General features: G+C 40.0%; 2 protein-coding genes across 2 annotated transcripts; one reads left to right on the top strand and one right to left on the bottom strand.

Annotated features, from left to right (window-relative positions):
* Positions 1 to 2,017: 2,017 nt before the first annotated feature.
* Positions 2,018 to 11,722, bottom strand: dalrd3 (DALR anticodon binding domain containing 3). The gene is made up of 13 exons (XM_026153276.2): positions 11,486 to 11,722; positions 8,663 to 8,970; positions 8,050 to 8,360; positions 6,958 to 7,016; positions 6,743 to 6,844; positions 6,596 to 6,660; positions 6,225 to 6,283; positions 6,055 to 6,137; positions 5,843 to 5,969; positions 4,691 to 4,749; positions 4,424 to 4,540; positions 4,274 to 4,342; positions 2,018 to 2,461 (listed from the first exon to the last, which is right to left on the bottom strand). Exons 1-13 carry the CDS (start codon positions 11,720 to 11,722, stop codon positions 2,342 to 2,344), a joined length of 1,716 nt encoding a protein of 571 aa, XP_026009061.1. The 3' UTR covers positions 2,018 to 2,341.
* Positions 11,604 to 18,241, top strand: LOC145422909 (uncharacterized). Its single transcript, XM_080294888.1, has 3 exons — positions 11,604 to 11,745; positions 15,395 to 15,835; positions 16,914 to 18,241. The coding sequence occupies exons 2-3, from the start codon at positions 15,647 to 15,649 to the stop codon at positions 17,085 to 17,087; spliced, it is 363 nt and encodes a 120-aa protein (XP_080151014.1). The 5' UTR covers positions 11,604 to 11,745; positions 15,395 to 15,646; the 3' UTR covers positions 17,088 to 18,241.
* Positions 18,242 to 24,004: the final 5,763 nt, after the last annotated feature.

The following is a 24,004-nucleotide window of genomic DNA, read 5'->3' as shown; positions in this document are numbered from 1 at the left end:
GGGCCTGAGGCAGCAAACATGGCAGCAAGAGAAAAATAAAGCTAATGTAAGTCAGCATCGTTCTGTTTAGACATGGTTGCAGTGCAGTAGTGTAGAGTGTAAGAGGAAAACATGACAGTCTCTCTGCAGATCCTCTGCTTTAATACTGTGGTAATTACAGCAGCAGCTAACAGGACAGCTACTAAAATAAAAACAACACATTGTAAACGTCTCATTCCCTTTTCTAAAGAAAATAAACTAACGGAAAAAGTTTGCTTTTTTAAATCATACATTTACAGGGTCAAACAACATTTCATGCAGTGAAAAGTAAATCTGTCAGATATTTGTGATCAATAACACTGGACTGTACTATCATAGAATTAAAAAAAAAATGCTATGGCACATTTGTTGGTCACAAACAATAAAAACTGAACGATCAATGTTAGATCCTTATCATTTCACTCCCAAAATTTACAAATAGCATTTTTGGCATAAAAGTCATACATATTGTTATCATGCCATTTCATGCATGTCCTAAGATTGTGACACGATGCATTACATTTGTCCATAACTGTCCGAAACAGCTGTTTCATAGTAACATCTGTGATTTGTCAAGCAGGATAATAATCATGTGAACACAGTGATTAAGACTCAGATGAAGAATATATATTCTGTACATTTCTCTCTATTTTTTATGACAATAAATATTTCTAAGTGTTGATAAATACAAGGTGGTAGATTTCCATGAATGGGGGCATTTAACATTTGGAGAAGACTCATAAAAGTTGATTTTCTTCCTTTAGGCAGTGACTAAACAGTTACATGTGTTCTAAAGAGGATTTAACTGTTGTTGGTGACAGTGAGTAGATGGGTAATAAGTAATAAGGCAAGTCTTAATACAGATCAGTTGAGACAAACACCTTAATTATAACTTGGCACCAAATATAAATTAAAGCTACTGGCTAGTTCAGATTTGGGGATTGTTATGTGAAAAGGACAAATACATTTAATTTATGGTTAGCAAATTCAAAAGGGCATACCAGCTCTGCCAATCTAATTTAGATCCTGACGCCTGCTGTGCTTAAGGGAAAGACATTTTCTCCATCATGTAGTAACAAAGCCAAAATTAAAAGAAACATTCTGACATTATGGGAAATGTGCTTACTTGCTTTCTCGTTGAGAGTTAAAATAAACAACAAACAAACAAAAAAAAAAACCCCAACAGACTAATATCACCAGTAGCTTACTCGTGTCTCCAGGCAACTGGAGGTTTCCAGGAAACCATCCAACCCCTTCCAAATACTGAGTTTAATGCCAAGTTTTTGTACTGAAACAAACAGGTTATAATGTTCCAATTAGAACACTTTAAAAATTCATAGGTGGACTTTGTTATCTTGATTTAGAGCCAGGCTCGCTCTTTTCTCACTTGTTGCATTAAGATAATTAGCTAACTAACTAGCTGAGGAAAGCTAACTAGCTGTAGTATCTTCCAATTTCTATACATCCAAAGGGTGCCAAGCAATATGTCTTGCGTAGCATATTATGTATATCATAGTGTAGTATACTATATACCTTAAGTACTTGTTTAGTGTAGTGTAGTGTGTATTGTAAAGTGAATTTAACTGGCTAAGTCTTAAATCAAAAACGGCAATTTTATGTTAAAGAACATGAACTGCTAGCAGCTATATTTTGCAATCTTCTGACCGCACATATATTGCCAAAATTTCTAATAGTAAACACGACACTGTAACAGGCATATACTCCAAGAAACAGCAAACCATGTCCATCAGAAAAAAAGCTGCCGCTGCTGGCTAGCTAGCAATTGGCATGCCATCACTGTAAATGACTGCTGGTTAGTGGCATCGCCCCTTTTTCTATGTACAGAAGACTGACACAACTGAAATGCTGACAGGTAATTATGCAGCACTTCTGTAGCTGTATTTGTAAGTGTGTGAAGAGATAGTACAAAAGCACACAGCTTGAGACAAGGAAGAATTTCTCATCAGTCAGTAAGAAAGCAAATAAGCAGCAACCCAAATGTCAAAATATTTCTTTTACAGCATACAAGCAGCTTAAATTGTCCAAGAAAATCTTTCAGCCCAGAAAAAAAAACAGAACAGGATCCACTTTATATAATGTAGTTACACTATTCATTGAAATAACCAGACAGTTAGAATATGTCACAATACACTGACAGGGAAATGCAGAAGCGGGACAGTGGGCAAGTGAAATGTCATAATTTATTTTAATATTGCCAAAAAAGGTATCAGCTAGACACACACAATACACATGGATGTGGTGTGTGCGTAGGGAAGGCAGGGAGGTAGAGCCAACAGTGAAGGGTGGGTGAATTATGTCGGGGCTATAGTTGCCTGATGGGGGGAAGGTTAAGGGTGTCCAGAGCGCTGTGGTAGAGCTCTCTCAATGCTCTCAGCAGATACAAACGACAAAACATTTGGTTGAAGAGATGAGGCAGTGGCTCCTGCAAGCAAGACAGACAAGAAGAAAGACTGAGAATATAGCAAGGGTATGTGAGGGAGTGAAAATACAGAGGAACAAAAATAACAATAAAACAACTGCTGGCTTCAAAATAAACTTCAGTTCTTTTCTGTCTGTTACAGATGTGGTCAGAGGTGGCTCATCATGGGCATGAATATCATGGTAATTTCAGGCTTTCTTTGACGTGTTCTTTTTCCAGAGTGTAATGAATGCACAGCATAGATCTTTAATGACTTAAAAGAAAACAGGAACAGGGTACATAAGTTTGAATTTATCTTGGATTTTCTCTAATCCTCCACACAATTACAGAAAATTAATTATTCCACCCTGGAAAAAGACCAGTTAAAAAAAAAAATCATTAAAAGCCTCAAAGTACTAGGATGTTCATGCATTAACGCAGTGGTTCCCAAAGTTTTTTTGCTAGGCCCCTCTTTGTTTTACAACAAACATTTTCGCCCCCCCACCCCACGCACACTCACGCACGCACGCATGCACAAACACATCCTCCAACCACACCCACCCATATTTTGCTCCATTGCGGTTTATTTCACACCTCAGACATTTAGTAAACAATTAAGCAAATACAAGTAATCTGCAATAAATTACAGGTAGTAAGAAAATAAACTACTAACTCTTTTACGCTACGTCCACACCTACACGGTTATTTTTGAAAACGCAGCTGTTTCGTCCACACGTAAACGGCGTTTCGAATCACCGAAAATGGAGATTTTTTTAAAACTCCTTTTTTGCGCTTCTGTGTGGACGAGGAATACAGAGTTCGTCACGCAACGTCAAAGGTATGTGCCTTTTTTCATGTCAGGCTGTGCACCACGTTATTGTTTACATGAGATGAAATGCAAAATAGCAGATAGAGACAAAATACTGTTAATCTGACCATCTGCAGATTTTACACGCTTACATATACACACACAGTTACTGTCCCTCCGTTTAGAAAGGCAGAGGCGTCACGGTGGGATTATTTTATGTGTAGTTGTTTTTTCCTGTGTAATAATATTCAACATTGCTATCAATACATTTTTCAAAAAAAATGCCTCTCTGTGCAAAATGGGTTTAAAAACATGAACAACTGTGGGATACTGTTTGTCCGTGATTTGAACCGGGGAAACAAATTTTGGCAGGATCAGCCTGATATTATTTGTATCCCGCTGTAACCTTACTGTATAAAGAGCTAACATCTCCAAAATGTCACCCCTAGTTAGTCATTACAACAAGTGTTTGTGAACTAAAAATCAAGAAAATTGTTTGTCCGTGATTTGAACAGCCCAGCTGCTCCCAACAAAGGGAAAACCAATTCTGCAGGGAAGACCTACCTCGGCACTTGTGCAGGTGAAGCCAAAGGGAAGATATGCTTCACTATATTTTCTAGTTTTTGGCTTAGAATGAAGTTGGTTTGGAAACATATTCAGCTTCATCTCCTGCTTTGCAGACCTTCCCACACTTTGGGAAGGTCTGCATTAACGAATGAGTCTATGCAATCTTCTGACCACAACTATATTTAAATGTAGTGTATAAGAAGAAAGGGAACACACAAACACACAAGAAAAATCACATAAACGCATAAGCAAATAGATTTTGCAGCATTCACACATAATCAGAAAACCCTACTGTAAGCATATTTGCTGTGGTAATATATAATTCAGAAAATGATTAAGTGTATGTATACAGACAAATATAAAATCTACTTCTTGTGGGACAATATGTATAATATAATCCAGTTAATTTGCACACAGTCCCCTCTGTAAGTACACACATACATATATGAGTACATCCTTACCCCCAGTACGTGGACCCGGTTGTAGTAGGAGCTAAAGTCTTTACTGAGCGACACGAGAAATTTACAGATCTGAGGAACACAAACATGTGTATGAGTTATATAAACATCTGCAACAGCGGACGTATCCACCTTTTCTGTTATTGCTCTTACCTGTTCAGTTTTTATGTTCACTCTGGCTCCACCCCCTTCGCTATCCAGAGCCTGTCCCGATTGTTCAAGCAGCTCCGAGAATGGAATGAGGTAATTGAACAGGAGAAGCCATTCACCCTGTCAGTTAAAACACAGTCACATGGTAGCGCTGTAGGATTAACACTGCATTACTAAAATTTAGAAGTTACAGTTTCTAATATAATTAAAATTAAGAAATATAATCAAATTGTAGAGAACAGCATATCATAGAAGACACTAAAGTGGCACCTCTTCTTTCAGAGCAGAGAAGTCCAGCTGGGAGTCCTCTGGGATTTCTGGGTAAAGACCTGCAGATAAAGAGTCAGGAAAACTAAATGTAGAAACATTGTGATAGATTTTACATTACATGTTCAACATTATAGACATATTGATTGAACCCAAGAGACCAAGCAATAAGCCAAGTATCCCTTCATTTAGCTGTGGATGAAAGCTTTCATTCTTTTGGACCCTGCATATCAAGGACTGTGCACTTATTTAGGTTTATTCTCATCTTTTAGAAAGAACTCTCCCAGTCATCACAGGCATTTACTCTTCATCTAAAACTCATATTACCTTTGGTGTACCACAAGGATCAGTTTTAGGCCACATATAAAATTCTGTTTAAAATGATGGCACTTCAAATCATCCAATGTCAGCATCCTTATTCCCTGCTAGTTTGTTTTTAACCTTTATTCAACCAGGAAGCCAAACTCTTGAGATGGGCCCAGAACCACTGTGTTGCCAAGGTGTCACCCCTTAGAACAGCTGACCCACCTTCTTCTTCAGCAACACACCTGAAAATCATCATTGTTGTTCCCTTTTTTCAAACCACATCTTAACATGGAGTTCACATGCAGAATAGAAACAATTCCAGCACAATTTGATCCAGCTCAAAGCTTAGCCCTACCTAAGCTTTGAGCTGGATTTTCCAGATTTATCAGATGACATCACTCATATCTTGGTTTCTCATGGATTTTAAGATCTGATTGACACACGTGTGTAAAGCACTTTTTTGTCTGACTTGCTTTTTTTTCTTTGCTATTATTTTTTATGATTGTTTTTGTTCTGTTTTGTTCTGGCTTCTTAATATTCATAACAACATTTTGTGTTTTGCATGTCCTTGGATACCACCCTAAAGCAGCTAACCTTGCTTTCTTATAACTGTGACAGAAATAAAATGCTCCACATGCAACATTATCCACCCACTGAGCAATATCGATTTCTGATTTATTTATGCAACAAAACATCACAGTCCCGCTGAACTATAAATAAAACTCGTTCTGGCTTTTAATAAGTCTCTCTTTCTCTTCAGACTGGGTGAGGTTAAAGGAAGACTGCAATCATTGGCCACAATGATCTGAATTACGGGAACATTTATTTACAGAAAAGCACAGCTCTCACCTTTCTCCACTCCTCTCTCGTAGCTGTCGAACAGAGTGTGCAATCGGGCGCAGTTATACATCACAAACACTCCTCCTCTGGGCCCCTTGGTCGACACACCGCCTTCCCTCTTGACGTCCAGCGTCACCTAAACATATGGCTGTCAGTCAGTCTGACTTAGCGCGTTAGAGCATGGCTGCTTGAAAGGGAACAGTGCTGTACTGATGACTCACAGGACTAGTGTGGACAGTCGACAGCAGCTCGAATCTGACTGTAGCAGAGGTCATGACCTTGATGATGTCCTCCCACGTCTGACCTTCAAGAGGAGGAAGCACTTGTCTTCAGTTAATTCAGTTTACTTACAGTCTATATGCACAATGAGAATGCGCATAAACACACACACCTTCTACTTGATCTCCATACTTCATCTCGGAGGCCTCTTTCATCTGACCTCTTCTCAACCTGGAGGAGAGAAGGAAGAATAGAAGGCTCATTAATACAGGGAACCGAGCTAAAAATACACCACAATTACACGCAGACGAAGAAAAACATCAACAGCGTCTTATTCATCACATCTGCAACGTTACGGTGCAGGGAAGATGATGGTAAGAGTGTTATTGGTGAAAACAAACACATCTGGTGGGGATCTGGGCAGGGTGTGTGGAGGAGTAACAGAAATGACATGAGTATGTCACAAAAAGGACGAGAGAGGACAAAGGATAAAAAAAAAAAAAAAAAAGAGGCAGCACAGACAGAGGAACTGATGTGTCTTACTGCAAGTACTGTGCAGCAGTCAGGTGTGAACCAGGAGTCTTCACAGGCCCACAAACAAGATGCCTCTGCAGAAACAGAAAGCAGAACAGGTAAAAATAGGAACCCTTCATCACTGCAGTGTGTGTGTGTGTGTGTGTGTGCAGCTACCTGTGTGTGTTTGGCTCCGCTGGCTCTCCACAGCATTGCTATCTGCTGCTGGCGGAACTCATCTTGACAGGAAGTCACATGTAACGCTGTTACCATGGCTGCCTATGAAAGAGGCAGTGACAAAATTAAAATCAGTGCTTTGTCTGCCCGTTTTATTTTGTTTTTTATTAATAATTTTATATTAAAAACAAAGACATGGAGTGTGTTTGTCTCACTGTGCAGTCAGCTGTGGATAGGTCCAGTTGTGCCAATTGGGAAACGCCGTCTCTGTTAACTAAAACAGGACAACAGTCTGTCAGCTGTTATTATACAATATACCCTGGACACAGTCTGTTTGACCTGCTCCCCTGCTCCCCTCAGTCCATTCGCACCAGAACCTCTCGCCATAAGAACAGTTTCTTCCCCTCTGCTGTTGGACACATGAACAATAACCGTATGACTGTTCCCACCACTAACACATGACCCTACGCTGTGTTCACTGCATCATTCCATGTTTGGCACTGATCACCACCTGCACTCATGTATATATCATGTATATATCTATCTATCTACTTAGCACTTTTAATTCTTATTCTCATTTTTATTTTCATGTCTATTTAAGCTTAATTTATAACAGTATTTATAACAGTATGTTTGCACTGAAGCACCGCAGCAATTTCCTAATGTTGTAAACCCGCTCAACATTTGGCAATAAAACCCTTTCTGATTCTGATATGAAATCTCTGTTATCTCACTCATCTTTTATCTAAGCTAAGCTGCATCAATGCAGTTTTATTACTTTGGGAACTAAGCTTGCTGGCTTTCTTGGAATAAGTAGGTACCCCTCAGACACACACACACACACAGGAGAAAGTTGGCTTAGCTTAACGTAAACATAAAACAGTCTTCTAAGCTCACTAATTAAACGGGAATGTTATAATTATGAGTGCCGCAAGTTATTCTTGGCCAGGTGAGAAGCTTGCCGGAGCCTCCTGGCAACCAAACTGGAAACATGAAGTTTGAGGTCACTGGCTCAGCAAGAAGCAATTCTGGCACAAATCCTCAGATAAAAATAAAACAGAGCTTGATTTATTTGAGTGGACTGCAATTAGCTTCAGTAAAGAGAAAACTGCCAGTTTCATTTTAATTTTTTTTTTTGGACAAGCAGGAAGATGAGATATAGAGATTTCTAGACCTTGACACAAAAAGCAACAACTGATGAAAAATATTTGTCCTAGATTTGGATAAACTGATCATTCTTCATGATGAGGTGTAAATGAAGGCCTGTGGTAAGCAAGGGAACAATGGGGGAAAGCACTCAGACTCACCCGTGCAGGTGCCAAGGCTGGGGTCGTATCCCGGCAGCCCCTCCTCTTGAAAAACTTGCTTCAGGTTGATCCTGAGTGCTCCTTCGTTCTCTCCCTCCTCTGCTTTCCTCCCTCCCCCTCCGCTAGCTCTCCTGCCTCTCTCCATTTCCCTCTCTCTGTATTGAGACTTCTCTAGCGAGTCCTGAATCTTCTCCTCCCGCTCTTCATTCGTCCAATTACCCGGGGCTGTCGGCCAATCGATTCCCAGAGCTCGGAGGAAACTGATGATGTCGCTGTCTTCAGGAAGTGTTGGGCAGAAGGACACGGCATATCTAAGACAGGGAAAGGGATTAATTAACAGTTGCATCCATTGATGGTTAATTGATTAGTCTATAGATTATCAAGAAGCCAATGGTAAAATCTTTCAAATGTCCACTAATGCAAAAAAGAGAAAAATCAGCTAATTGTCACATTTGGGAAGCAGAAAACAGTTAATTTAGGGAATTTTCCAGTGTTATGATGACTGTGTTATTAATTCATTTTGAATGAGAGAAAAATTAAAACCAAGAGGACTTTAAAAGCCCGACATTTCTGTCAAGGTTTACAAGGTCCAGGTCCATTAAACCAGACTCACCCCTGTCTTCTCAGCAGTGCCCCCATGTGGTCAGCCAGAAGAACAGTCCTCAGCTGGCCTAAACTCATTGTGTCAGGACTGGGTGTGTTGGACTTAGGGTGCAGTGCGGGGCAGTTGAGCACCACACAGCCCTGCCTCTGATTCAAGGGCTTCAGGTACTCTGCAGCTCCACCCGCCAGAACGGCCCTGAATGTGGCAGCCCGATCCACCCGTACCCTTAGACCTTCACCCATCACCTCCCCACCAGCCACAGGGAGAACCCCACTACCACGAAGGGACAGCACTCTGGACATCACTGCTGGAGGGACCTGGGAGGATGTAAAAATAGATATAGGATGTCACATACAAGCAATAAGAAAAGTATAATGTATGAAGGGCGTTTTTATTGTTTTTATAAGTATTAATGGTTGTCTGATACATGACACATTCACGCAGTTATAATCACACAATCCTCCCCTAGCATTAGCATTGTATTAAAGAATATTTGCAAAGAGGTTTGCAACTTGGGGGGTCTTTTATGACTCTGACCTCTAATTTGAGTCTAATGTCATGCAATCCTTCTTCATTCAGCTTAGACAGATATCAAAAATCAATTAATTCAAAATCCTGCTGACAGGCACCAGTCCTTGCAATCATTCTTTGGCTACCTGTTAGCTTTAAAAATTAATTTTAACATTTTATTCCTGGACTTTAAACCCCTACATAGTCTGTCCCCTGCCTATATCTATGAGATGTTATTTTAAATGAGTATGGCTGCTGCCCACTAACAAAGCATATTCTTGTTAGTAGTCTGTAAAGCTTGTTTAGTCACTAAAGATCAAGGCTTTGCAGTCCAGGTCTCACAACTTTGGATTTCCCTGCCTGAGCATCTCATCCAGGCTAATTTTGTAACCTCTTTTAAATCTCTTAAAGCACATGTTTATCATCCGCTTTCTATAACTGCTAATGCGGAATCTTTTTAATTTTTAAGACCCAAATGTGTATAAATGTTTGTTTTTCCTTAATCTTTTCAATTTTTAATTGTTTTTAAATTCCCACTGTAGTCATGCTTAACTCCAACTTCTCATATTTGTTGCTTTTATTATTGCTAAGCACTTTGTAACATTGTTTTGAAAAGTGCTTCATGTTTTATTTGTTCTACACACATTTTTGCAAATAAAAAAAAATGCACACCATTCTCAGTATGTCTCAGTGGAAATACCTCGGTGTTTATATCAACGAGGACCTTAATTGGAACACACATACGGACTTCCTCATCAGCAAAGGCATACAGCGCCTCTATCATCTGAGGCGTTTAAAGAGGTTTAAGATCTCCAAGAACATCCAGAGGAGATTCTACACCGGGGTCATTGAGAGCATCCTGTGTAATAACATCACGGTGTGGTACGGGAACTGCACAGTACAGCAACAGAAAGCCCTGCAGAGGGTCGTGCGCACAGCTGAACGCACTATGGGAACATCTTTACCAACACTGCAGGACATCTACGCTGAAAGGTGCAGATCCCGGGCCATCAGGATCACTAACGACTCCAGCCATCCCGCTTACAAACTGTTCAGGCCACTGAGGTCAGGGAAACGCCTCTGTAGCCTGAAAACAAGAACTGAAAGGTTCAGGAGGAGTTTTTACCCACAAACAGTGAGACTCCTCAATCAAAACACAAATCGGACAACATGATGGACAATTCCATACACAGTATATAATTTTCTTTTGAGTTTTATCCTTATTTTTATTTGTATTTTATCATTTACATCTGTATTTATGTAAATACGTACACTATAGCTCTTAACTATTACAGCGTAATATTTTACACGATATTATACATTTTTATACTTTTATATAGATATTTTTTTTTATTATAAGTTTAGTAAGATGCACAGTCGGGGGGGGGGGGGGGAGTACTTTTTAGCCGGAAAAAACATTTCACTGTGTGTTGTACTAGTTATAACTACATGTGACAAATAAATAAAGAATTGAATTGAATTGAAAAAAACATTAGATAATGGAGTCTGCTTTAGAAATCAATGCCAGTGCATCTCTACACTGTAAACAAAACGAGTGCATTGTGGAACATAACACATGCACAAGGATATAAACAAATATGTACTAATGTGTTTCTTTTTTAATCTTTGCATTGTCATATTTTATGGCTGAAGAGAACAAGCTTTAAACGGGGTCTTTTTGTGCTCTGTGTAACGCAAGTTGCAGCACAGCCAGCTTGGCCTTTCTGTCTATCTGACCTATATTGTATGTGTCAGTCATGGGTTAATAATTACTGCTGGCTGTTAGTGCCTGGTCGATGATGATGTTGGAGCAAAGTCAGCAACCTGATCAATCCACGGTACCAGGCCCTCTTAGTATCATTCAGATGTACCTACTGTTTTGTGAATTTAGGTGTTATTTATGACACCATGTGGCATTCACGGGCAGTCGGAATCACCTGAGCACTTTAAAGCTGACAGTTCGGTCCCTCGCTCCTATTGGTCGAGTCACGTTCGAAACAGCTGAAAACACCTTTATTCGTTTTTAATATAACTGTATTACTGCGCGAAACGAACTAGCACTAACATAAACACACTAGTGCCGAGGAACTACACCGCTTAGCGGAAGAATAAAATGAAGAGCTGTTTATCGGAACTTCAATGTGTTTAAGCAGCGGTATTCCCGCTGTCTGGTGACAGCGTCCGGTTTGACTAGATTTAAGAAGCGTGTTCAGAAAGCGCATTGAGCGGCTTAGATACTATTTAGCGCTATGTTGAAATAACATAAAACAGCATGGAGTCACGCAGAGGCTAATATATCCAACAGGTATCAGTCAAACCAACCTGTCCGTCGGCGTACAGCGTGTTAAGCATCGTGGTCGGCGACAAGAAGTCCCTGTTTCGTAGATTTTTAGCGCTGCTCTCCTTAAACCAAAGCTTCTCTGGTTCAGGGAATACCCTGTCACCGTTTACACGGCTGGAACCGTGGACATCTTCACGCTTCCCCCGCAGCGCGGAGCTCAGAGCACGGACTGTAGGGGTGATGCGAAGGGGCGAGAGCTCCTCGATGTTCTCCATCATCACCACCACCACAGCACAAACAGGTGAGCTTTCTACCAGTCAGCTCATTCACCCTCTCCTCATATCTTGTGTCAAGGCGTCGTCCCGCTGCTCGCGTTGAGACGGGCGAAGATGAGCCTGATTTTGGGTTACGCTAGCCGCACGGTTGCTCGCTGGTTGATGTCAGATGTTGCGCTGCATTGCCTGTTTTCTCTGCGGAACTAGTGAAATGTAATTTGTGTTTTCCTACGACATACATTCGCGTGTCGGACCAGCATGGCGCCATCCAGTGTTAGGTGAAATAACTGCAGTAGTTGTGCCCCAAAATTTGTGCATACTGCTCTCTGTACTGAGACTCTGGAATTTTGTTAGGGTTTGAGCTCGCCACCTCTTATCCAGTGAGGGAGAAAGGTCAATCATAAGGTGAGCCCACAACTCAAAAGTTGACCCTGGTCTTAGAAACCCAACATCATGAAATCCTTCCATCAGGGGTGAAGTTTAGTTAGATCATTTTCTTATTGCTTACTTTTTTCTTTTTTTTTGCTAATACAACCATAAACAGCTTTGTGTGTAGAAACTAAACATGCAGCAATTTTCACATTGATCATCTAAGCAAATGTTTTTTTTAAAGATTGTAAATAAAGTTATGGGTAGCACAAAGGAAGGTCCTTACAGCAGTTCAAAGACATGCAGTTAGTGCGGTTAGGTGAACTGGTGATTCTAAATTAGCCGTAGGTGTAAATGTGAGTATGAATGGTTGTCAACCTAGCAGAGCAGCTTTTCAGTTATTAAATACAAAGCTGAGTGCAGAGAGAACCACAAACAAGTAGCAGCTGAAGACAGCTGCAGCAAAAGCCTGGCAGAATATCTCAAAGGAAAAAACACAGCATTCGGTGATGTTCGTGGGTTCCAGGCATCAGGCAGTTACTGACTGCAAAGGAATTTCATCCAAGTATTAAAAAAGTAACCCTTATATTTAAAAGTTTGTAATTTTGCCCAAGTAATGTTTGATCATTTTGATAGGTGTATAGAGGCAAAATTATCAAAAATTGTCTCTGTCAAACAAATTATGGACCTAAAGACATGGAGATCCCATTATCTCTATGATTTAAAGAGATGAACTGCAGAAAATGTGTCATTGTCCCATTAATGACACGCTGCATTTTGAACAAAGAAAAGGCAAACAACAATGATGAAGCTAGTGTCAGTGACGGTCACCTAGCTTGGAGAAAAGTCCTCCTGCAACTGCACACAGGTGCTGGAGGACATCCATCTGCAGAGGTCAATGGACCATAACAGGAAAATGCCTTATAATGTCAGCTCACAACTGTGACTGAAATAATCAGTTGATGAAACTACAAGAAAAATCATGAGATCTTGGAGTGCTACCTAGTTCCCTGCACTTTCTGCCTCATCAGACCATCGACTGTCTGACAGCTGTCAAGTGTCTCAGTCCACATTTCTTCTTATTATAAACTACTAAGGTGATATTCAAGGAACTTTAATTGTCTGAGCTGCTGTTGAGGCAGATAATGCACTGCACATTACGCTTGGAAATTTGATTTCACTCCAGAAATGACAGACAAAATGGATTTAGTAAATGTGAGCAACAAACACGACTTCGTGTTACATGGCTTAACACCTCTCGTGTGAACATGCAGCAACCTTCGGTTCACAGGAAAGAGATGAGTCAGTATAGCGCTGACGTCTGGATGTCCTGATGGTGTGCAGTTAGACGTGCAAAGTCTTGTTTTCCTGTGTCCTACAAACAAAATGAAGCTTAATGGTTTAGTGTTTGGCTAGCACTCTGGCTGCATTAATCACACTGAACTGAAATAAGGTAAAAAAAAAAAAGTGTCTTCTGTTTATCCCGGCTCCCTTAAGTGCTGCTGGTCAGATAAATATGGCAAACACTTTATAGTTCTTGATGTTCTAAAGCTGCAGCAGAGAGCTTCGACACTCTCATCTGATACAGGCAACTCTAACATTTAAAGTTTGTTCAAACAAAAGAAGACTTTTTAAATGTAAAGTAGGGAAATGAGCCCATCTTCTATTAACCTCTGGCTACATTAGCCGTAGGCTCAGGGACAAAGACTGCCCTCTGTAGGATGAGTATAGCTAAGAAAAAACTACTGACTTGAATCACACACTTGGTTAGTTTAACCCTCACTGTCACTCATAACTGACCGAGAGCTCATAACTAATCTGAGAAATGAAGGGATCATTTCAGGAAAAGACTCCGTTCCCTTATCCTGAAGGTTTGTTATTTTGAAGGAATGATTTGGAACCGGGCAGTGCAGAGCGACTGCAGCAGCTGTGCTGTAATACTGCTCCCGCCTTGATTTTATTTATTTATTTTTTGGGGGGGGGGGCTGTCAAGTTATCTGGTTCTGCATTTGCATGATGTCCAAGCCTGTTGTCCTATATTTACTTTTTTGCCTTGGGGCAGTACCTGATCTGTTAACCGATTGGTTCACAAAGGTCCATCTACAGTACAGTGGATTACACAATACAACCCTTCACTTTATCACGAACCTGTTTTAGCCCAAGCATTGCTGTAACATAAGACTTGCCTTAAAAGCACATTAAATAACATGCCTAAACTTAAAATGCAACTATTTACACCAAGTAGGTGTGCCATGTGTTACCATACACCTGCAGACAGACCTGCTCTGATTGGATGATATATGTGCTCATCATTGTTAGGTTTTATTGAACCTTTCCAGTGTTGTTTAGACGGAGAGTTAGACTTTGACTTCTTTCATTCAGAGTCAGAGCACAATCAGAATACATATCATAAACAATATGTGATACTGGGATGTCCTTTGCTTAGCAACATAAAATCCATTAGGCGAACATGTTATAGTTAAATAAAAGTAAATTAAACTAGATGTGAAGAAATATTTTAGTTTGTGTGTTGTTGTGTGTAATATTTTTTAAATGACTTTTGAGAGCAATTAAAACTAACTGAAGCAATTTTGTGCACTACAATAATTAAATAAAGTAAAGCTGTGAAGAAAATATCCCTAGTTTTAGTATCTGTTAGTTTAGTATAAAAATAAAGTATTAAAACTTGAGTCATGAGGTGTTGAGAGACTGTTGGAGACTCTGAATGTCTACAATACTATGACACAATTTGAGTGAACCGCTTTCCAAAAGTTGTTTTTATTCTAATACCTGTACTAAGTTTCCTAACTCTAGCCTCTGACACATGCCCTCCATACAATAATAATTAGACTTAAACCAAGAGGGAAACTAATTAAACCGAAACTAAAACAAACCTTTTTTTTTAACGATAAAAACAAACATGAAATAAGGAAGCACCCTCTGCAAACTAAACATAAATTAAAGAACAATAATAGAATCCAGTAAATACGAATAAGACTACATATCTGTGATAACTTGGCTAGAAGGTGAGATTTGTAAATGACTATTTGTTTTCGCAATTTTTGGCTGTTTATCTGTGTTTTTAGTGTGTTTACTAGGGTTGAGAGTGACTGGCGTGACGTGGATGACGGTATCAGGAGTTTAAAAGGGGGGATGAGGGGGTGGGAGACAAATAATCCTCTATTTGCACGTCGTCTTCCGGCGGAGCTGTATGACGCACGGGGTGCAAAGATTAAATAAATAAATAAATGCATCTTTTTAAAACGGTGTTTGTGTGATTTTTGTTTGTTTGTTTTTGTTTTTTAGTAAGTTGAGACGTGTTGTTGGGGTAATTGAACGCAACCCCAGGATGCACAACTGGCAGGAGAACGAAATCCGAAGACTGCTAAGGATCCGCAACTTGATCGCGGGCACGGCGAGAACTCCGCGGTTTACCGGCGGATAAACAGCTGCTGGCGGAGAGGGTCGTCCGCGGGTCACTGTACCACGAGCAGAAGACCCGCTGCGGGACCGAGCGCGTCGTCTAGCTGATACGTAGACAGCGACGTGATCTTCGAAATGCCCAGGGGGGGGAACCCGGTGAAGCGCCATCCCCAGCACCTACACCCGCCACGCCCACCTCCGCACCGAAGTGCAGTCAGGGACGAAGTGGACGACAGAGGGCTCAACAAGCACCTGGGCCCAGCGGAGGTGGATGACGACGAGGACCAGTACAGCCCACCAGAACACGTGCACACAATCAGCCCCGTGAGTTTGATTCTGTTGCAAGTTTGCAGGGGCGGTGCTAGATGCTATCAATCAAGCGCTGGTATTGGTATCAGATCGATTCTAGTGCAACAGGGTCAATACTTAGTTTCTGTCCTCGAAGTTCAGTACTTCTAAACCGAATTGTTAATTTTTATTTTTTAAGAATGGGGGGAAAAAAACTTTAAACTGCACTCTAAAAAATGTCTGAACCATTCTGTTGAATGTCTTTATTTGTAGCCTTGAGCACACTGAAACAACAAGCTTGTTTGACGTTTGAACTTCTATGGAGACCAGTGCATTTAGATTCCAGTAAAAATCACTAAAATAGTATAAATAGTATGTGAATTGGTCGTGAGGTGCAGATATCACATAGACTGGTTTAAACACACTACTGCACAGGAGGTTTTGGTCCAGTTACACTTTACTCTGTTTATATTCTCTATACAGGTCTGGCTCCACAGAGTAGCTCAAGCCTTTTACAGCAGGTAGTGAGGTCTGTGGGAGCTACATAATTTTTTCTGTGCACATTGAAAACCTACAACAAAGCCCAAGCATTCATGGCTATTCTTCAGTTTTCAAATTATCAGCAAAGACCATGCAGAGGTGTTTATTATTATCCCATATACTTTTGATGTTGGGGTTTAGTGGAAAGGACTTTCTGAAATTGATCGGCATGCCCTTGGATGTTCTTAGTATTTAGGTGTAGGTGGGCTTCATTGTTGCACACACATTGTCTTTGAACACAAATTTTCACAGTTGGATCCACTCTGTCAGATAAGCTAGCTTTTAAAAGAATGCCATCAGATTCCTGCATGCATTTAAACTGACCTCTGGCCAGTATTTGGGTCTCCAGTTCTTTATCTAATCTGTAGGAAATCTGCATAAGGATCAGTATCACTTATTCAATATTCTGTCCTTATCAGGAGGCTGTTTTATTGCTGGAGTTTGTTCTATTCACCAGAGTAGATTTGAAGGGATGGTCGACTGTAAGACCGGTGGCCATAGTTTCACTTTGAGCAGACAGATGAAAGGGTGTCACTGTCTTCTAATTGCATGCTGCAATGTCTTTGTTTTACAGCACACGGTGATGGAGGAAGTCTCCACATCAGTGTTGGCGACGGATGCCCAGATCAGAGAGATGAACGCCTGTTTGCAGAGGTTAAAGGAGCATGAGAGGGAAATGAAGAACAGTCTCATGAGCCAGTTCATAGCCATGAATGAAAGAATAGGACGTGACACCTCAAACTTGTGAAAGACTACTGTCCAAGTTTCCTTTGCCTTTGGCTCCTTCAGGCTGCTGACTGACTCGTTCTTGTGTGAATGGCACTTGTTCACCACTTGTCCAGTGCCTCAGCCCAAATTAACCTCAACTCTGTTCAGTTGTAGCTACTACTGATCCAGGTCATGGTCACACTTTTGTTTTCTGTGAATTGATTTCAGTCGTTAGTTAACCAGTACATATTTTTAGATGCATACTGTAATTCAATTTTATCGTACTAGCAAAGTAAACGTAGAAAATGAATAGCTGGTCTTTCTGGTTCTGCCTTTGCTTTTTGATAACACAGCCTACTGTGGAAGACTAAATAGAGTGGCTTTCTTTGTGTCAAAGAGTGCTGTGTGTTTTCTTTTCTTTTAAATTTCCCTGAGCGCTCTCACCTTCTGTGTAGCTGTGTGTAACTCAGATTTTCATCTTGTCTACAAATGACTAAGCAAGAATGAAAATGCAGTAGGCATGTTTGGCTTTTCTGAAAAATTCTTTTCTATAGAAATGCAGGTGGTTTGATCTACATTCCTCTTCACTCTCAGTGCTTTTGAACCTTTTAAGCTTCACCATCATGCTTCTGGGATCTGAGTTGTGTGAGTCTGAAAATCTGCATTTGGTGGATTAATACCTGCAGCGTGAACAGAAAATAAAAGATAGCTGAGTTAGTCTAGTGTCTGACACGCGGGTGGGTGTATTCCTCCACCATCCAGGCCAGACATGTTTGAGTGAACACTGAAATGTAACACAAAGTAGGAGTGCGCTCAGCTCCAGATCTTAAACATGTATCGCGTGCCCGGTCTTGACAAATATGAAAACAAACAGAATACAGGCACCAGATGGGAAACATTCATTTTTCTTACCAAATATTGAAAGCATATTTTGGCTGAGACATCATCAGGATAGTCTGATGTATAATAAGATGAAATAATATTTTAGAATATAGTATAATAATTGTATAGAAATATGAGGTGAGGTCCAATCAACAAAGAGGACACACCGGCACGATAGAGAGCAGGCTAACCACCCAGATGAGAAAACTGCCATGAAAGAACAAAACAAAAAACATCACGTCATCATCCACAGTTAAATACTACAATAAGTTATAGCAGAATAAAAGTCTAACAGACTTGTATGAAGCTTTATCCCAATATGTTTGTCTTTATTTTGAACCGACCAAAACAGAATCTCTTATGAAGCCAAATATGTGCTCTGCTTGTTGAAAGGTTTCACCCTCTTTCACAGGGTCGGTGATGGCAGGTGTGGACTCAACACGGAACCTGCTGCTCAGTCATTTCCTGCGACCTTGTGGAACTGTCGAATTACAGGTACTCCTCTGTAGGTGATGCTGTTTGGTGTAATTGAGGGCAGTTTTTTCCTCACTCTTATAGATTAAGCAGCCTTACCCAACAATGGATATTAAGAAGAACACGTGTACATATTGTGTGCTGGTTTGTGGAAACAGTGGGCCACACTCATTTGTAAAAGCAGAACAAATTGCAGCTGCTGCTTTGTGATGTGTTTGGAGGAAATGGTAAAAGCTTGTAATGTGATTTGACATTTACAGGACAACATGGGTTGTCACGAGCTTTCTGAGAAAGCATTGTTGTCATACATAAACCAGGTAGTAGTACCAAGAGGACGAGAAAAACCACTGTTATTTACTGTACATATGTACCACTGAAACCGTCGGTGGTAGAGCGCATCATAAGCAACGTGCCACAATGGGCACTGCAAGAAAAATAATAACTTTAACTGTCAGTTTAAAGTTTGAGGTTTATTAGAAATACCTGTTTAGCAATACAATTAGTTTTTAAAAAAAACAACAACTACACACATTTTAAATATTGAAAGTAAAAAATAATTTTCAGCTGCCTCCTCAGTTGCTGTTTCAGGTGTCATTCTTGGCTGACACGAAATTCCCGGTTGCGTTTCCTGCTCACAGCAATCCGGGAGAAAACGTGTCATTGAGGAAAAACACCTCTGCATTAATCAGTCGAACCACTTTTGCAGACCGGCGACAGAGTGTCACATGACCTTACAGGCGTTAGTTTCACTTTCTTCACTGATTCAACAGAAACAAAACCACAGGTCTGCCCTGCGTGGGCCGTGATGGTGAACAGCGAGACAGTAGCTGTTATCAAAATGGGTTTTCTCAGTGACTCAGCTGGGTATTTTTACCCCAGATGCTTTTATAGCGTTCTTTACTGCCACTGGTGTTTTGCTTTTACTGTTTAAACATGGTTTTTGTTCTTCGTGTGAGAGTTTTGAACTGACGTGACATGAATTCTGTCTTAAAAACATTTCAAGGTGACCTGCAGTGTTGAAGCGTAATGTCTGATGTGTGGAAGGAAGGAGGATGCCCCACCGGGCTGATGGGTCGGGGGATGTCTTGTGCGCCGTGGGATGGAAACGGACCCCATAACCAGCTGGGGCTCAGAATCACAGCTGCATTATGGGTTCCGTTACAATCCCACCCACAAACAGAGGGTTTCAGCAGGGCTGGCCTCAGGTCAACACGGCTAAAATAAAAAGAAAAAAAAGAACAAGTTAGAAACAGAAAGTAGGTGAATTTACATGATATGTTTGAGAGCAGTAATCAAACTCAGACGACCTGAAACGGAAAAACATGAGTGAGCTTTTCGATGCATTACTTCATGTTTGTTTTGCACTGACAAATGAGTAAGGTGCTTTTTAGTGATTTGAAATTGAGAATTGTGGCTTGTTTCCATTGTTGGGCTGCGCGAGCAGCTGAGGGTTTAGATGATTCAGTGGCAGTCGCAACACTAACTTCCGCTGGCTCATTTTGTTCTGGTTTTTGGGCGCTGACACGACCTGATCTCAGACCTGCAGTGGTTCACAGTGGATCTGAATGGAAATTGTGTAACCTCCACCCGATGTACTTTAAGTTATTTGGCTGAAATGTGAACAATTTAAAGAAAAAAAAGATGTATTTCATCAATGAACAAGTGAAAACCCACTTTGTGATACATTTCTTTTTTTTCTTTTTTCTTTTTTGATAAAGTTTGATCATTTTCAGCCATTTATTCCGACTCTCTAACTGCTGGTTTATGCTTCTGCAGAAGCAGACATTTAAGCCTATAAGGCGATCAGAGTCCAGTGTTCTTTATGCTGTAACATAAAAACAACCATTAAAATCACCCAGCCACTCAGGTCTAACTCGGTGATTTAAAAGTCCCACACAGATTCAGACCGATGCAAGGAGATTTAGTTTATCACTCCAAACACGACACACCTCCCAGTCACACAGCAGCTTGGCTCATTACAGTAGCTTAAAAAAAATTACAGGCTCACCATTAGATTTGTAATAAAATGGACAAAGATGTTAGCGAGAGTTATGGGATACAAACTGCTTTTTACAGAAAACTCTTATTAACCAAAACTGGTTTCTGGAACTGATAATAGATGCTTTTGTAAAGTCTTCTGTTCTTTTAAGTTAGATAATTTACTGTGTTGCTGTCTGATTGAACGCTCTTAAACCAGAGTGCGTCTTAAAGAAATACTCCCCTTAAAGGTTTGGTCTGCTTGAGGGGGAAAGGTAGCAGAACAACTGTACGGCTTTCCTGAGAGGCAGGAGTCAGAAGAGGAAAAAGTCGTTTTTGTTTTGACCCAAATAAAGCATATATGTTAAAAAAACAACGTGAGGTTCAGCTTGTCAGCTTTAAATCCATATCCATATATCCAGATATTGAAAATAGACCCATCACTTACTGTAACTACAGTCATAAATAGGACTATATAGGTATTCTAGCTTGAAAAACCAGTTTTGTGTTATCAGTTGTCAGAAAGAAAAAGAAAGCAAACAACAGAGGGGGCGCGGGAGGTCAGTCTGACAAGGAAGAGCTGATAGAAACGATAAAAAGGAAGAAGAGAGCAGACGAGAAAACTTTAAGGAAGAGATTTCCATCGTGGGACTCTTCCTGTGAAGCCTGAAATATGCCTCACTCTGCCCTGTAATTAACAGCTAATCCAGGAAAACAAAAGACGAAGTCACTGAAAGAAAGATGCCTCGCAAAGGAGACAAAACAGCAGCAGCTCAAAGATACTTTCAGTTTGTCTTGTCGGCTTAAACACCTGACGACTTTGTAGCTCTTCTACAGTGTGTGGGAGAATTAAACAAACCCATCCGTTGCAATCAATTTAAAAAAAAAAAAAGCAAACTGTGTGTGGGAGGAATGTGAGGAAAGAGTTAAAGTTAAACTGAATAAGGAGAGAGAGAGGTGGAGCCATTCAGAAGCCAAGCAAGAGAATGAAAGCAAAGTGAGTGTACACAAGGAGCTGTCAGACACACGGCTCATCATTAGATTCAGTGTTGCTGAAATTTAAAAAGCTTTTACCTAAATGTCGAGCGGCTCACCTGCGCGTCTGAGTGCTGCGTCGTCCTCTGCAGTCCCGTCTGCCAACAGCTCTGGGACTCCAAACTTCCTCTTTAAATACTCCACAGATTCATTTCACTTTCACTTCTCCTGAGGGCAAAACTCCTCCTTTCCTTCCTTTATCCACTCCCACTGCCCCAACTCGCCTCTCGCCCTCCGCACAGAGACGGCAGCTGGTTTTCTTTATTTAAAATGCATTCTAGGCAAACAAAAAACACCCACAATTGGTGTAAAAGTTCACTTTTATGTGCCTTTTCTGTTTAAAATTGTTGTACAGTAAGCACAACCTCAGTGTATTTAAACTTTAACTGATTCAAATGCTTTCATTTATCATGAAACAGCCATATGTTTTATACAATGTTTTATTGTCTGTAGTACATATAAGTGACACACGATCAGTTTTTATGACTTAAATACATTTATTTTCATTTTCATTCTCCTGTAGTGACTGTAAATTAACATATTTTTATATTTTATAAAGGATCAGATTATTCAGATTAAAAAATACAAGTTTAAGTGCATGTAGGTTTTAGTAGCTGATGTAATTTTTAAAAAGTCAGATTCATATCTTTCAAACAAATTAACTTTCTTTTCAGTGAAAACACTTCTATGGTGCTTAAAAAAAATAAAACTGGAAAAATCTGGATTATCCAGGACCAGAAGATATTCTACTTTTTACCTTTTTTTTTTAATGCTGTGAGCCTACACAAGAAACGTTATTCTCTTTCACTTTGTTTTGGTGGATGGTTAAATCTCCACAACTTAAACCTACTCAGTCCTGTTTGGGTTAACAAATAGGGCATAAGAGTGTCGTAAATAAGTAAAGGTGCAAAGTTCTCATGAACTGTTGTTGTAGATCAGGTTTTAACACCACGCACAGATAATCAAACATCATTTGTAAAATAATTATTGGACTCCGTTTTTTTTTTTTTCAAATTTTATACAATAAAACAACATCTGATTGAAATTATACTCAATTGTTTCCACTGCAAGAGAATGCAGTGTGTATTATATTATATATCATTTTCACACTGAAAGTAGGGTAAGGAAATGAATCAGTCACTTTAAAAAAACCCAGTCATAATTAGAATCTGAAACACAATATATGAGAGATATAGTTCTTTATGTGACTCATTTCCTTACCTTACTTAAATGATATATAGTTTAACCAGTATGTAACCATTAAACATGTCAACTGTATACCCATTTGTTTATTCCATCGTAACCATTGTTTTATCTGTGTATGGTTTGGGTATGTCTCACAATGTCGGTAGAATGCTGCTGAAAAGGATGTAACATGAACATACAAATAAGCTTAACCCTTTCAAACGTGTTCTCATCTGAAGGTTTCTTGTAACCAGAGTGAGCCTTTGTACCCGACGACGGTCACTCAGCATTAAAGGAGGCATTGTGGGAGTTGTATCGCCTATTTTTACAATTATTTTGGAACAAATGAAAACCTTAAACAAAAAAAAAAAACAGCCTCTGCCATAACCACTGCACCCTTACCAGAAGTAGTAGGAGAAGTCACAGAAGTGACTTTAAGTACAAATGGTGGCTTTATTTCACAGATCGGGGTTCGGTTTCACATGTAAAACCTTCATCTATCCATTGTACTAATTGAGGCATGTAAACTGACTCTTTCCTGTGTGTTAATTACAAACGTCTGCGTGCGACATGATGGATGAACCGAGGGCAGGTGTGACCAACAGAGTGTGACCGGACAACTCCCATCAGACAGTCTGCGTTTCAGCCTGGAAAGTCCGGGAGATTCAGAGGAATACCTGATGCTCTCTGGAGACCTTCAGCAGATAGGAAGATGTGGAGGTAGGCGGAGAAAGGGTGGTGGCTTTCTATGTGATGGTGGAAACCACGGTCCTCGAAGCAAGATTGGACTAAGTGGCAACAAACAGAGCTTCTCTGGAAACTCTAGGTGGGCAGATCCATCCAAATGTTAACACTATACCCGCACAGATGGAAAAGAGTATTGATCTGATACTAAGTTCACTGAATTGTGTTAAACTATTTTATTAAAAGGATTTAGTGGTCATTAAAATGTGTTCAGAATTTGCAAATTGAGGATTTCTTAAATTATGACACACTGCTCTCCCCTAAATAAGCTGTGTTTACAGGTTGAAGTATCAGTACCTGTGTTTATATCGGCAATACTGGCCCTGTATTTGATAGGTATCAGATTGATACCAGAATTTGCAGAATCACACAGGACTACTGGAAACCAAAATAAATGTCGTGTGTGTGTGTGTTTGTTTTCTCCTTAACTTTACAGCATGTACAGATTAATATTCTCTGTCCCGATGCAAACTGCAAAGAATTACTTTGAAAGGCTTTTAACTGTTTGATACATTAAGTTTTGAAGTTGGATGTTTAGTTCCAGTTCTTCAGTGCAACCTACTCAGGTCAGCTAAGTATATAAATGTACAAATTTTAAACAATTCTTCAAATCAGATTGAAAAAGAATATTTCGTATAGACCCCTTTGACCTCTTTATCA

Source organism: Astatotilapia calliptera, chromosome 20 (assembly GCF_964374335.1).
Source record: "Astatotilapia calliptera chromosome 20, fAstCal68.1, whole genome shotgun sequence".
NCBI classification, from domain to species: domain Eukaryota; kingdom Metazoa; phylum Chordata; class Actinopteri; order Cichliformes; family Cichlidae; genus Astatotilapia; species Astatotilapia calliptera.
This window is presented reverse-complemented; position numbering and strand designations above follow the sequence as displayed.

What these genes read in the sequence shown, in the direction of transcription:
- dalrd3 (XM_026153276.2), bottom strand. Translation starts at nt 11,722, where the DNA reads ATGATGGAGAACATCGAGGAGCTCTCGCCCCTTCGCATCACCCCTACA. An exon ending in CGAGAGAGGAGTGGAGAAAG is followed by an intron (nt 4,750 to 5,842) that starts GTGAGAGCTGTG and finishes CTTTATCTGCAG; the next exon opens with GTCTTTACCCAGAAATCCCA. An exon ending in ACCGGGTCCACGTACTGGGG is followed by an intron (nt 2,462 to 4,273) that starts GTAAGGATGTAC and finishes TCTTGCTTGCAG; the next exon opens with GAGCCACTGCCTCATCTCTT.
- LOC145422909 (XM_080294888.1), top strand. Translation starts at nt 15,647, where the DNA reads ATGCCCAGGGGGGGGAACCCGGTGAAGCGCCATCCCCAGCACCTACAC. An exon ending in ACGTGCACACAATCAGCCCC is followed by an intron (nt 15,836 to 16,913) that starts GTGAGTTTGATT and finishes TTTGTTTTACAG; the next exon opens with CACACGGTGATGGAGGAAGT.